This window comes from Monodelphis domestica, chromosome 5 (genome assembly GCF_027887165.1).
Source record: "Monodelphis domestica isolate mMonDom1 chromosome 5, mMonDom1.pri, whole genome shotgun sequence".
Lineage (NCBI taxonomy): Eukaryota > Metazoa > Chordata > Mammalia > Didelphimorphia > Didelphidae > Monodelphis > Monodelphis domestica.
Window position 1 is genome coordinate 76,317,126 of NC_077231.1, and position 14,397 is coordinate 76,331,522.

The 14,397-nt window shown below is 37.6% G+C and overlaps 1 protein-coding gene across 1 annotated transcript in view; it reads right to left on the bottom strand.

Moving 5' to 3' along the window:
- Positions 1 to 14,397, bottom strand: part of EEA1 (early endosome antigen 1) — a 140,504-nt gene that overhangs the window by 51,822 nt on the left and 74,285 nt on the right. The window contains exons 12-14 of the mRNA XM_007503209.3: positions 7,750 to 7,899; positions 2,479 to 2,598; positions 682 to 885 (exon numbers count right to left, since the gene is read on the bottom strand). Of these exons, the coding sequence (XP_007503271.2) occupies positions 682 to 885; positions 2,479 to 2,598; positions 7,750 to 7,899 (474 nt within the window). The remainder of the gene's footprint in view (positions 1 to 681; positions 886 to 2,478; positions 2,599 to 7,749; positions 7,900 to 14,397) is intronic.

Consider the following 14,397-nt stretch of genomic DNA (forward strand, 5'->3'; position numbering starts at 1 on the left):
ATGCCTAACTCTTATAGCTCTTCTACTTTGGAAGAGATACTTGGTATCAATTCTAAGATGGAAGATAAGAATTTTTTAAAATAAATAAATGTTTGCTGAATTGAATGCTATTTCCCTTTAGGGACCTGTTTCAGTTGTTCAGCTGAACAATCTGATATTCCCTGCAAACATGCCTGCCTGCCTGCCTACCTACCCACGAGTCTTTCTACTACCTCTCTAGTAGCTGAAATTCTATCCGCCTTAAAAGGCCTAGGTCTTCAATGCAACTTTGCCTAATCCCTTTACAACCCAAATCACATTTTTTAAATATATTTTTTTAAAAATATATTCAGTGATCAAGAAAACATCTAATGCCCAGAGGACTTACGCGTCGGCTATGGGGGGTGGGGGGGGGAGGAAAAGAAAATGATCTATGTCTTTAACGAATAATGCTTGGAAATGATCAAATAAAATATATTTAAAAATATATATATATATTCAGTGCACATAGCCCATGTATCAACAAATTTAAAATCTAACATTCCATAATATCTTGACAAAATACTAAGAATGATGTATTAGATAAAGACTATCTAGACATTAAAAACAAGGAAAATAAAATGTAGAAAGTCAATGGAGAAGATTTTTTTTTAAAATATTGATGTGTCAGAAACAGGGAGAAAGTGAATCTAAAGATTTTACCTGCTCTTGTAATGTATGATTTTTCTCTTGTAACTGGTTAAGAACAGCAGTCTCTCCCTCACCAGCTTGAATTTTTGCATAAAGATCTTCTCTCTCTTTTTCAAGTAATGTAATGTTCTCTTTACTCTTCTGTAGCAAGGCTTCGAGATTTTGGATCTTTTGGTCCTTATCTCCAATTTGACGTAGTACTTGTTCCAAATCATTCTGGAACAATGGAAAATGGCTTCCTTAAGGATTGAGACCTTAATACATAAAATGCTAGATATCAAATTTCATAACTCATGCCTGTGTTCGTGACATCGTAAAATAGTAGAAACAATTAAACTAGTGGCATCCTACATATTATAAACATGCTTTATTTACATAAAGAGTAAATTTGTGAGTAATCATTATTTGGATGAGATTTTTTTCCTCCCATTTACTTTTTAGGGAGATGGAAACATCTAAGAAAGTAGCTTAGTTATGTAAAAAAATAATTCTTAAACCCACATTTCCAAGCATATCCTGAAATCTGTATACATGCAACGTCTCCTTCATCTTTTACACCAAATGAGTGGAAGTTGCAGTGAAAGCACACAACTTGTGCTATTACAGACCAGAACAGAACAAACTTTCAACTGCCCAACACCAGAGGTCTTCAGACAGAGGCTGGACAGCGACTTGTTAGGAACAATGAGGCTGGACTCCTGATTATTATTACAGAATGGCAAGGTAACCCCTGAAGTTCCTTACTCCTCCATGTTTCTATATTCCTATTAATAATATTAATATTATGAACGATGATCCAGAAATATCTAAGGGTACTTCATCAACAGGTACTCAGTGTCTAAGGTGGGGGATGCACTATACTATGGTTCTTAAACCAGAAAGGTATTGGCTCTATTACTCAGCTCCATTCCAAACTGGTACAGAGGCCAGCTGACTTGATCTCCATAGCATTTCTCACATACAACCCTTTCTCTCCTGATACTGCCAACCCCTGGTGTAGGTCCTTATTAACCTCATTCTAGACTACTGTAATACTCTGCTAATGTGTCTACTTGCCACAAGACTCTCCCCACTCCAAACTATCCTTCACCCAGCTGCCAGTGATTTCTGAGGTGCGGGCATGCCCATCCTTCTCCATGAACTCCAGTGGCTCCTTATCATTTCCAGCATCAAACAGAAAATCTTCTACTTGGTGTTTAAATCCTTTTTAACCTACTTTCCCACCCCACCCTTTTCCAGTCATTTTTTACTTTATGTTGTCTCCTCATGTGTCTCCCTAACTCAGTCATCTTCAGTGGCTTCCTTTTGTCACTAAAATCAAATATAAACTTGTTTAGCTTCTAAAGTCCTTTACATCCTATCTCTAATCTCTTTCCATCCATTGATCATTACTCCTCCCCCTCCCCCCATTCTAAGATGTAGCTTATTATTATAAATGTAACATACATTATGTATATATATTATGTATGCTTCTATAAACCACTATTTAATCATATAAACTATCATCCATACTATTGAAATTCCTATTTTTCAGATGAGAAAACTGAGGCTTATAGAGGTTAAAGGAATTGCTGAAGATCCCAAAGCAAGTGCCTCCCAGGGCAGAAATTCAAATCTAAATCTCCCAGGCAAGGGCTTCCTCCAATATTTCTCACTATTCTGCCTTGATGTATTCAAAAAGATTAATCAGAATACTCATTTTTCCCAAATATTTTGGCCAATCAAATTATACTTGAATGAAGGCATCAGATTGCTCTTGCCTGCCTGGCTCTCCTGTAGCCTGAAGGAGGAAGCTCCCTGGACTTTTACCTGGGCTTCCCGAAGCTTTGATGTTGTGCTCTGCTGTAGGGCCTGCTGCTCTTGATGCTGCTGCCTCATTTTATCGAACTGATGCTGCAGCTCAGTGGAATTTGTCACTTTTTCCTTCAACTTCAAAGAGAAAAAGTTAGATTATTAACTAAAAGGCAAGAGGTATACTGTACTTCAAAAATTCAATTCAAAAAAGGTTTGTTAAATGTATGATGTATTCTATTAGACATTATGCAAAAAAAAACAAAACTAAATCAGAAATATTATCAGCCTTCAAAGGGCTTAATTCAGCATATAAGAAATTTAAGGAAGAAGGGTATCTAGGTAGCTCAGTGGATGAAGAATCAGACCTGAAGACTGGAAATCCTGGTTTCAAATATGGCCTCAGATACTTTCTATCTGTGTGACCTGCCTATGGACAAGTCACTTAATCCCAACAGCCTATCCCCTAACTGCTCTTCTGCCTTGAAACTAGTACTTAGTATTGATTCTAAGACAGAAGGTAAAAGTTGTTTATTTTTTAAGAAATAAATTTTGAGGTTTTGAGCAGTTGAATTGCTTTTAGTTCAAGAAATTTGGGATATTAATCTGTTTTTAGAAGAAAACTCCACCCCCCCCAAAAAATGAAGAAAATTAAATATATACTAACAGTTCTTTCTCTGAAAGCATTGATGAAGTCTGAATACAGATCAAAGAGCATACTATATTTCATTTTCTTTCTTCATTATTTTGGTGAAGTTTTCTTCCACAAAAGGATTAATATGGGAAAATATCTTACATGAATGCACATGTAAAATCTGTATCAGATTGCTTGCCATATCAGCAAGATGGGGTGGGAGAGGAAGAAGGGATAGAATTCAGCACTCAAAATTTAAAATAAGCTTAAAAGTATCTTTAAATGTAATGGGGAGGGGGAATAAAATATCAATCTAAAAATAAAAGAAATCCCAAATAACTAAAAAAGATTAAATAGCACCTGAACTGGACCTGTCAGAAGAGAAGGATTTCAAAAGAAGTTGATATGATGTAAAAGGTACTCATTTAAGTCATACCAAATTCGTTAGTTGGGGTAGGAAGAAGTTTGATGGATGCAGCATTTACAAATACACAGAAGTGAGCAGCGAGGTGGCTCAGTAGATAGACAGGCCTAGGCTTGAGAAGTCCTAGGTCCAAATATGGCCTCAGATACTTCCTAACCAATACTCAGTATTGATTCTATGACAGAAGACAAGAGTTTTGGGGGTTTTTTTTAAATGCACAGAAATGAAGAGGATGAGATGATATCAGGGATAACAAATGGCCTAATTTGGATGAAACCAATCAACTAAAAAGCACTTATTAAGTGCCTACTATCTGAGAAGAGGGGGCTTAAGATATATCTTAAAGGAGAAGAGGGATTCTATGAGGTAGAGGGTAGGAAGAGATTGTATTCCAGGTACAGGGTATGATCAGTGCAAAAGCAGAGACAGGAGTTAAAATGTCACATATGAGTTACACAGAGAAGGACAGCAGAGCTAGATCATAAGAGAGTGGGAAGAGGAATAATGGTCAGTGAGGATATAAAGAAAGATCAGAATTATGTTGTAATGGGCTTTAAAAGTTAAATAGAAAAAAATGCTAAATGGAAGAACAGTTAAGTGTTAATGACTAGAGAGCTAGGCCTGGAGTCAAGAAGACCTGGGTTCAAATCTGACCTCAGACTTCCTAGCTGGTGTCTGAGAGCAAGTCACTTAACCCCAATTGCCTAGTCCTTACTACTCCTCTGTTCTAGAATTAATACTAAGACAGAACAGAAAAAGTTTAAAATTCAGTTAAATGAAGAGTTTAGATTTGATTGTAGAGACCAAAGGAAGCCACTAAAGATGCCTGAAAATGAGAGTTATATGACCAAATCTGGGATAAAGAAAAACATTTTTGTCAATTATGTGTAGAACGGACTAGAATGAGTCAGGAAGGTCAATAAGAAATACTGTTGCAATAACATAGGTGAGAGGTGACAAAAGATGGAACTAAGATGGAAAATATAAGAATGATTAGAAGGGCTGTACATGAGAGATATTATGGAACAGAATAAATGAAAGAGAATAGTGTCAAATTAAGACTGTAGAAATAATGTGGGCTCAGACTGCAGAAGGTCTTTATACTTCATACATTAATATTTATTCACTAAAAATCATGAACTAATAATGCCTGGTGACTTTTTTTAATGAGTGACATGATATGGTCTATGCACTAAGAAGATATTTTGGCAGTAGTATAAAGAATGGGTCAGGAAGGGGGGAAGCTAGAGACTATTAAGGCTATTCAGAATAGTTCAAGCAATAAGTAATTTTTTTAAAAATGGTGGCAGTGTGTGTGGAAAGGAGAAGATGAAACAAGAAAGATTTCCCAGGAAGAATCAACAAGCCTTGGCAACCCATTATTAGATGGATGTGAAGGAGACTCAGAGATGACTAGTGAAGAGGGGTCAGAGGCTATGATGTGGAGCTTCCCAAAAGCAGGACAAAAGCAAATCCTTTCAAAATCCTCTAACCACAATTGCTGTTCACAAAGAAAAGAGGTTGCCAGGGTGAAGAGAAAAGTTTCCTTATCACAAGCTCTTTTAAGTCTCTTTTCCTTTGATGAGTTAGTATCATAGGAAGAGATTTACTTCAGCTAGAGGGCATAAGACCTAAAGACAAAATGCATTTCAACTATTAATCAGGTTAACAATTGAAGTAAGGATTTTAAGGAAGACTTTAGCAGATAGAGCAATTCAACTGAAGCAGGAATTCAGAAGAGGAAAAATAACAAGTTCAAGGAAAGCTCAAAGGATAGACTGGATGGAAGCTGAGGCTTGTGTAGCTCTTGGTGTCTCGTGGATAAAGGACCTGTGGCTAAGTAGTCCAACAGACAGCTGAAGCAAGCTCCCTAGCTAAACAGGCAGCCCTAGGCGTAAGCCCTCCCTGTTGGGGAGAGAATGACTAATCAGCACCACCAATTGAAGGCAGTCTAAAGACAGCAAGCACCTCAGCTGAAGTCTATAGTTGAAGTATTTTTTAAAGAAGACAGAAAGGGATGAATGAAAGGGCTTTGTACCTTCTTCCATATCAAGAGAAACGCTTAATAAGCATAGGACTGCTCAGGGGATGAGGCAGGCAGCTAATCATGTTATAACCACAGCTTCTCTAGTAGATGGTAGTGTAGGGCCTTGGTTAACCCTGAGAACAGCTGGGGTTGACACTGAGCTGGAGTGAACAAAGTCTTCAGCTTTCAGAGAGAGGAAGGGTGCTTGGCCCAGAAGCAGAGAGCAGAAATGTAGTAGAGCATGGGGCAACAAAGAATACTAGCTCCATAGCAGCTGAGGGGTGAGCTGCCCAACTGTGCAGGTGTATGTTTGTGCCTTGATCATTCAGATTCTGTGTGTACGTGTGTGTATGTGTACACTTGAGCACACATGTACCTGCATTATCACTTCATGAAAGCATCTGGGCCTCAACTGCTCCATTATGTGAATCCTCAACAGAATTCTTAGAAAAGTAGGTTCTTCCTATTAATTGTGCATATTTATGGAGAGAGAATTCAAGGTTCATGGTGGGAGAAAGCAGAGTATGTTATACTATTCCTTTATTTACATCTGCTATTGAATTAAAATATGCCTTTTGTTAAAACCTCCAGGGAAAGCAATGATTAAAAAAAGGTCATGGATGACATTTTAAATATATAAAACATAAATATATGTATATTTGTTTTTTATTTGTCAAATGATATCTTCTCTAGGGCAGAGAAGAGAGGGAAGAAGAGAGATACTCGGGGAATTTACTGTAACAAATAAATTTTTTTTAAAGAAAAAAATTTAAATGTGCTCTATGTCTGACCAGCAATAGTAAAATATCAATGGGAACTTCTGAATCAGGGGGCAAGAGAGGATTTGGCCTAACAGAACCAAAGGCTGTGTAGGATAATTTCTGCAAATCCCAAAACTCTACCCAAAACAAAATTTTGGCGTTATGAAAGATCTACACCAAATACTATTATTATAGTAGTATAACAGAAACTAATTGTAAACAACAATCATCATTCCATGATGAATAAATCTTTATAAAGAGAATATTCCATCCAAGAAGGTTGCATTTCTAGGATATTAAAACTTTTATTACCTGTTTATTATTAACTAGCATCCTTAAGTTAATTTTTCACTCATAGGATATCGTAAGCACAATCAAAATACCAGAATATATTACTTTTTTTGCTAAAATAACTGTACATAATCAGCAAACACAAGGACTATAGGGTGTCATATCTAAAATTCTGAGTCTAGATACCTAAAAATTGAAAGGGCAACTAGTTGCAAAAACTGCATTTCTTTTTATGGCCAAAAGGATTTGGCTCTTTCTGATAATATCCAGTCCAACAATAGGAGAGGTTTTTATTAATATGCACGTCGTCTTTTAACAATATTTTTCAATTCCACTCTTAACACTTAAAGAAGCAATTAAGGAGTAGATATGTGACTCAGGGCTGAGATGGTAGGAAACTGGCCTCAAGACACTTCCTAGCCCTGAACAAATTACTTACTTAACCTCAACTGCCTAGCCCTTTCTTAGTATTGATTCTAAGACAGCAAGGATTTTTTTAATTCTTGGATTCAAATTCAATATTTATATGAACTGTATAAATCTTCACCATAGTCAAGAAAGAAGATATCAAAGGTAAAATCCTCACTGTACTAAATCCTCATTCTTCCCAGACTTAACATTTTATTAATATCTCCTTCTGGTCAGGCTACAAATCTCAAACTGCCTCAACTAAGTCTACCTACCTACTCCAACCCTAGGCTTTCTGCTTGAAGTTGTAAGAAAATCTTTCTTTGCAAAGCACTCAACATATATTTATCAAATGAATAAATAAATACCCACCACTGCAAAACCTTTGTACATAATTTCATTCTCTAGGTCATCTGAAAAGTAACCACAATGACTAAAGATAGGTCATTTGATGAAAATGTATTTTAAATGTGAAAAAATGTTGAGAATCACAGCAGCTTTAAGTTAAAGAAAACATTCAATAAACATTGTTCTTGAAAATACATATTTTTGTATTATTTTGATAATTATTTCCAAAAATGAGTTTTTCTTATAAATTTGTATATTTTACTTTGTGCATATAAAAACCTTATGAGAGGGGCCCCCAAGGTTTCATCACATTGCCAAAGAGGTCCATGACACAAATTAGGTTAAGAATCCCTGCTCTGAAGAAAACACATGTGGATCACTAGAATTTTTGGCTCACCTGTTCTTCTAAACGAGAAAGTTTCAACTGTAGATCAGCCACTTGTTGTTCTTTGTCCATCAGTTTTTCACTGGAGAGCTGTCTCTGTTCTTTAAGCCTACCATGGGCCTCTCCTAGTTGCCGTTCTGCCTCCAAAAGTTTACTGTGTAACTTTAAAAGAAAAATTACTTAATTAATTTCCCACCTATTAAACCAGATTAAGGGTTACAGACCAAGTAAGTAAAATGCTTTATATTTCAGTGCTACATGCTACAATGTATTTTCTCAAATTCTTCATGGATTTTAATTACAAATGTTTGATTCTTTAAAATATCTACTCGCATGCCTCATTTCAAAAAGAAAAATCTGAAATGTTTCCTTATCAAACTTTAACCCTTCCAACTGCTTCATGAGTGAAAGGAGAGGAGAGTCAGTAAATGGTCAACGAGCATTTATTTCTATATGAAACACTTTATGCCAGGCACTATGCTAAGCTCACACTCTCTCAGCATTTATTTATTCATCTGTAAAACAAGGAGAATGGACTTTAAGACAACTTTCTAGCAGGGTCTGCTGTGAGGATCTCAATGTATAACATATGTAAAATGTTTAGTAAACTGTCAACTATTATCATGACTTGTGCAGCAAAACCTATAGAGAGAGGCACAAAGAAAAAGGGCTAAAAAGAAGAGATCCAGACAAAGTTCAGCAGGAAAATTGGAGGAGGGACAGAACACATTTAGCTGAGGCATTCAAAGAAAGCTTCACAGAGGAACTGTCATCACAAAATTTAGATAAGGTAACATTTGTCCTTACAGATATTACATTTTAAAATAAGAGCTATCTCATATTGAATATTCTAGTACTTTACAGTTACCAAAATGCTACATAAGGGTAATTTTTTTCTGGTATGGAGGAAGAAAGAGGTACCAGGAAGAAGTCTTCCTGGAGAAAAGATGGCATTTAAGCGGTACTTTCAAGGATGGACAGAAATTCAACAAATGAAGAAAAAGGATATCTGAAACATAAGAAACTCACAAGCAGAAAGCATAGGAATAGAAGGGTCGTTCCTAAAAATAAACAGTATATATCTAAAACCATCAACTAATATCATTTGCAATGGGGATAAACTAAATCCATTCCCATTAAGATCAGGAGTGAAACAAGGATGCCCATTATCACCTCTATTATTTGACATTGTATTAGAAACACTAGCAGTAGCAATTAGAGAAGAAAAAGAAATTGAAGGCATTAAAATAGGCAAGGAGGAGACCAAGTTATCACTCTTTGCAGATGACATGATGGTCTACTTAAAGAATCCTAGAGATTCAACCAAAAAGCTAATCGAAATAATCAACAACTTTAGCAAAGTTGCAGGATACAAAATAAACCCACATAAGTCATCAGCATTTCTATATAATTCCAACACAGCTCAGCAGCAAGAACTAGAAAGAGAAATCCCATTCAAAATTACGTTAGACAAAATAAAATACTTAGGAATCTATCTCCCGAGACAAACACAGGATCTTTTTGAACACAACTACAAAACACTTTCCACACAACTAAAACTAGACTTGAACAATTGGAAGAACATTAACTGCTCATGGGTAGGACGAGCCAATATAATAAAAATGACCATCCTACCCAAACTCATCTATTTAGTGCCATACCCATGGAACTTCCAAAAATTTTTTTTACTGATTTAGAAAAAACTATAACAAAGTTCATTTGGTAGAACAAAAGATCAAGGATATCCAGGGAAATAATGCAAAAAAAATACAAAGGAAGGGGGACTTGCAGTCCCAGATCTCAAACTATATTATAAAGCAGCGGTCATCAAAACAATTTGGTACTGGCTAATAGACAGAAAGGAGGATCAGTGGAATAGACTGGGGGCAAGCAACCTCAGCAAGACAATATATGACAAACCCAAAGATCCCAGCTTTTGGGACAAAAATCCACTATTTCATAAAAACTGTTGGGAAAATTGGAGGACAGTGTGGGAAAGATTAGGTTTAGATCAACACCTCACACACTACACCAAAGATAAATTCAATGTGGGTGAATGACTTGAACATAAAGAAGGAAACTATAAGAAAATCAGGCGAACACAGAATAGAATACATGTCAGACCATTGGGAAGGGAAAGACTTCAAAACCAAGCAAGAATTAGAAAGAGTTACAAAATGCAAAATAAATAATCTGGAATACATCAAATTAAAAAGTTTTTGTACAAACAAAACCAATGTAACCAAAATCAGAAGGGTAGCAACCAATTGGGAAACAATCTTCATAAAAACCTCTGACAAAGGTTTAATTACTCAAATTTATAAAGAACTAAATCAATTGTACAAAAAATCAAGCCATTCTCCAATTGACAAATGGGCAAAGGACATGAACAGGCAATTCTCAGCCAAAGAAATCAAAACTATTAATAAGCACATGAAAAAGTGCTCTACATCTCTTATAATCAGAGAGATGCAAATCAAAACAACTCTGAGGTATCACCTCACACCTAGCAGATTGGTTAACATGACAGCTATGGAAAGTAATGAATGCTGGAGGGGATGTGGCAAAGTGGGGACACTAATTCATTGCTGGTGGAGTTGTGAATTGATCCAGCCATTCTGGAGGGCAATTTGGAACTATGCCCAAAGGGCGATAAAAGACTGCCTGCCCTTTGATCCAGCCATAGCACTACTGAGCTTGTACCCCAAAGAGATAATAAGGGAAAAGACTTGTACAAGAATATTCATAGCTGCACTCTTTGTGTTGGCCAAAAATTGGAAAATGAGGGGATGCCCTTCAATTGGGGAATGGCTGAACAAATTGTGGTATATGTTGGTGATGGAATACTATTGCGCTAAAAGGAATAATAAAGTAGAGGAATTCCATGGAGACTGGAACAACCTCCAGGAAGTGATGCAGAGCGAAAGGAGCAGAACCAGGAAAACATTATACACAGAGACTGATACATTGTGGTACAATCGAAGGTGATGGACTTCTCCATTAGTGTCAATGCAATGTCCCTGAAAAATCTGCAGGGATCTAAAAAATACTATCCACAAGCAGAGGATAAACTGTGGGAGTAAAAACACCGATGAAAAGCAACTGCTTGACTACAGGGGTTGAGGAAATATGACTGAGGAGAGACTCTAAATGAACACTCTAATGCAAATACCAACAACAGGGAAATGGGTTTGAGTCAAGAACACATGTGATAACCAGTGGAATCGTGCATCAGCTATGGGAGAGGGAAAGGTGGTGGGAGAGGGGGAGGGGAGGAAAAGAAAATGATCTTTGTTTCCAGTGAATAATGTTTGGAAATGACCAAATAAAATAATGTTTAAAAAAAAAGAAAAGAAACTCACAAACAAGGGCAAGGGGGCAAAAAAGCATAAGACATAATCACAAAATGGAAGAATTGAGTTTGGTTGGGGATAGATAGGAGGGAAATGGAATGCCAGACAAAAGTGTTTAAACATCATTTAGGAAGAAATGGGAAATCACTGAATATTTCTGAACAGGAAAGTAATACATCTGGACTTTTGCATAAGCAAATTAATTGTGGCAGTAATGTGAAAGACTGATTCTGGAGCCGATGTGTCTTATTGCATTAGGCAGGCGGGTGGTACTGAGGATATGCAGTGGTAGAACTGGCCTGGTTCTGTAACCAACTGCACAGAAGGGATGAGAAAAGAAGAATCAAAGTTTAAAAGTACCTAGCTTGCCCACAGGGACAAATTATCTAGACAAAAGTATCTCACTTGCTAAAACAGACAAATGTAGCTCTTTCTTCCTTCTAATGTCAGCTTAAAACCCTATTGATTAGATTTGCAAGACTCCTAGACAAGTCTGTTTTTACCAATCCTTGCTAAGTGCATTCTATTCCTAGTTTAGGCCCCAGCATTTCTACAGTGTAAGCCATGATCCAAAAGCTCAAGTCCTTTGCTCAGGTATCATCTTCACAGCGTGCAGTTCACCTCGATAGCTGCCTTCTCTTCTAAATCCTTTGCCTTTTATTGGCAGCAAGAATGGTCTATCAGGCTTTTAGTTTCTTGCTCTGATTTCCATCATCTTAAGCAAGGCTTCCTAGGTGGTCCTATCACTATCACTCATCATTATCTAGGAGGTAAAGATCAACAGGTCTTACAAATCCTGGGAGCTTCATCATGTCCTGAATGAATGAATGTCCTGGAAATTTGGCAGAGCAGTCTTCAGAACTGTTATTGTTAACATAAGGTAGAAGGAATGGTAACTGAAAAGCGGGACGTAGGGAAATTCACTGAGAATAAGAGGACCACAGTTTTAGGACAGAATCCACTTTTGGGATCCCAGTTCCAAGGGCAGAGAGGGAGTTAATTATAATACGGCAAAGGCCTCCCAACAATGCAGTAAGAAGATGTTGCTTCAGTGCCCTTCCCCAGCCCTTCTAACAGACTTCTTTAATGCTACACTGGATTCACCGTCTCAGGGTGATTCTTGATTACTGACCTCAAATATCCAAGCACTTGTCAAACTTTGTGGTCTCTATTTCTCCATCTCTTCTTAAATTCCTACCTTTTTCTTGTTCAGGCCAGCATCACTACTTCTCACTTGGACTACCATAACAGCTCCCTCCAATTTTGTCCCATTCTGATTCATTTTCCATGCAGATGTCCAAATGATTTCCCTGATGACATCACTCTTAGCACTTCCTCTGCTAACTCTATGACAATCACTATAGTAGTTCTAGTGTCCTTTGTTTCATAGACTATCATGGCCAAAGAATTCCTCACCCAAGTGGCCTCTTACATGTGAAAAGTTTCTGTACTTTGCTAGGTTAGACCTCAGAAAGTAGGCACAGATTATCGAGACTGTCCTAAAAGCCTTTCTAGTGTGACAGAACCTACTAAAGCTAACAGTTCTGGCATAGCCTTCAAGAACTTAGGGGTCATTTCCATCTCAGGATGAGGCACTTAATTTAGTGAATCAAGTACTGGACTTGGGAACAGGAGGACCAGGGACTGGGATTCAGATTCCATTATTTACTAGGTGTGTGACTCTGGACAGGTCAGTTGTCTGCTCTGGGAAAAGGGGTCTAATGTTCTCAGGGTCTGCTTCATGGCACTGTTTGTGAGACTCAAAGGTGATACACGTAAAGCAATCCATAAACTTCAGGAACTGTAAAGTAGCAAAAATAAAATCATATGAAAATGTATATAAGGATTTGATAAGGAAATCCTAAATTAATCTGATGAGCTCACAAGATTATGAGTCTTTGCTTCAAAATCTCACTGAGGAAGAATAAAATGGTTGGAACTCCTGTGAGTCCTAGTCAGTCCCCTGTTACTTAAATTCCCTCAGAAGGAAAACTGAGATTGGGGCAACAAGAGGAAGAAACCACTTTTCATCAGACCTGAAGTCTATGAATAATTTCATAGCATGGGCAAGTCTAGGCCTTTTGCTGGGACCTTCTCATGGATTTAATCCTTGATGACCCTAGCTCTAGGGGCAGTGTGATCCTCTTTTTTCCCCCTCCCCCCTGCCTTTCCTTGACATCTCCCCTCTCTCCTGCAGGCTCACTCTGTCCAGTGATGGACAGTCTCTTTGTCTTTCTAAAAGATTATATTCCAGATCTTTGTAAGAACTCAGCATTTTCCAAGAAATTCCCTTTCCTCTATCTAAGAGGCCAGGGGATACAAGTAGGAGTTAGAGGAAGGTAGAGTAAGGCTCCTCTCAGGCATCATGAGAGAGCACATGTAACCTGTAAAATGCTTTTGACCCTGAAATAAGTCATTCGCAGCTCTCTAAGGCAGCGGTTCTCAACCTCTCAATTTGTAGCAATGAGAGTACATAATGCATATCAGGTATTTACATTCCGGATCATAACTGTAGCAAAATTACAGCTTTGAAGTAGCCACCAAAATAATGTTTTGGTGTGGGGTCACCGCAGCATGAGGAACTGTATTGTGGGGTCACAGCATTAGAAAGGTGGAGAACCACTGCTCTAAGGGAAATGGAGGAGAGGGAAAAGGCAGTGTGCATGCATAGGATCTACCCCTTCACAGCCTACTTCCCACCCAGACCATAACCAAGGGCCTAGTGTCTGCTCTTACCTCTGCTTTCCCCCTCCCCCAGAATGCATCCAGAAAAGGAAAAAAAGTTGCAAGAGATTTGCTTTTAACCAGGCTAGCAAGGTGGTTCCCACCCACAACTGCCCAAGCCAATCAATTCATCCCTAAATTATAAGACCCTGAGTTTATCACCCTTTAAGCTCAGAGAATTCCTTGATTAACTTTTAGCAAAGTCAAAAGGCTCCAATCTCTATAAAAGGAACTCTTTATGTTGTATTACACAGATACAGACAATGTTGGTTTTAGGATAGGATCATAGATAGTCAAGGTTAGTTTTGCTAAACTGTTTTTCTATTTTTTAAGCTTTTTGACAAAGGATAAGTTCAATGTCCAAAGGGCACTAAAAGACTGTCCTTTGATCCAGCCATAGCACTGTTGGGTTTGTACCCCAAATTGATAATAAGGAAAAAGACGTGTACAAGAATATTCATAGTTGCACTCTTTGTGGTGGCAAAAAAAATTGGAAAATGAGGTGATGCCCTTCAATTGGGGAATGGCTGAACAAATTGTGGTATCTGTTGGTGATGGAAGACTATTGTGCTCAAAGGAATAA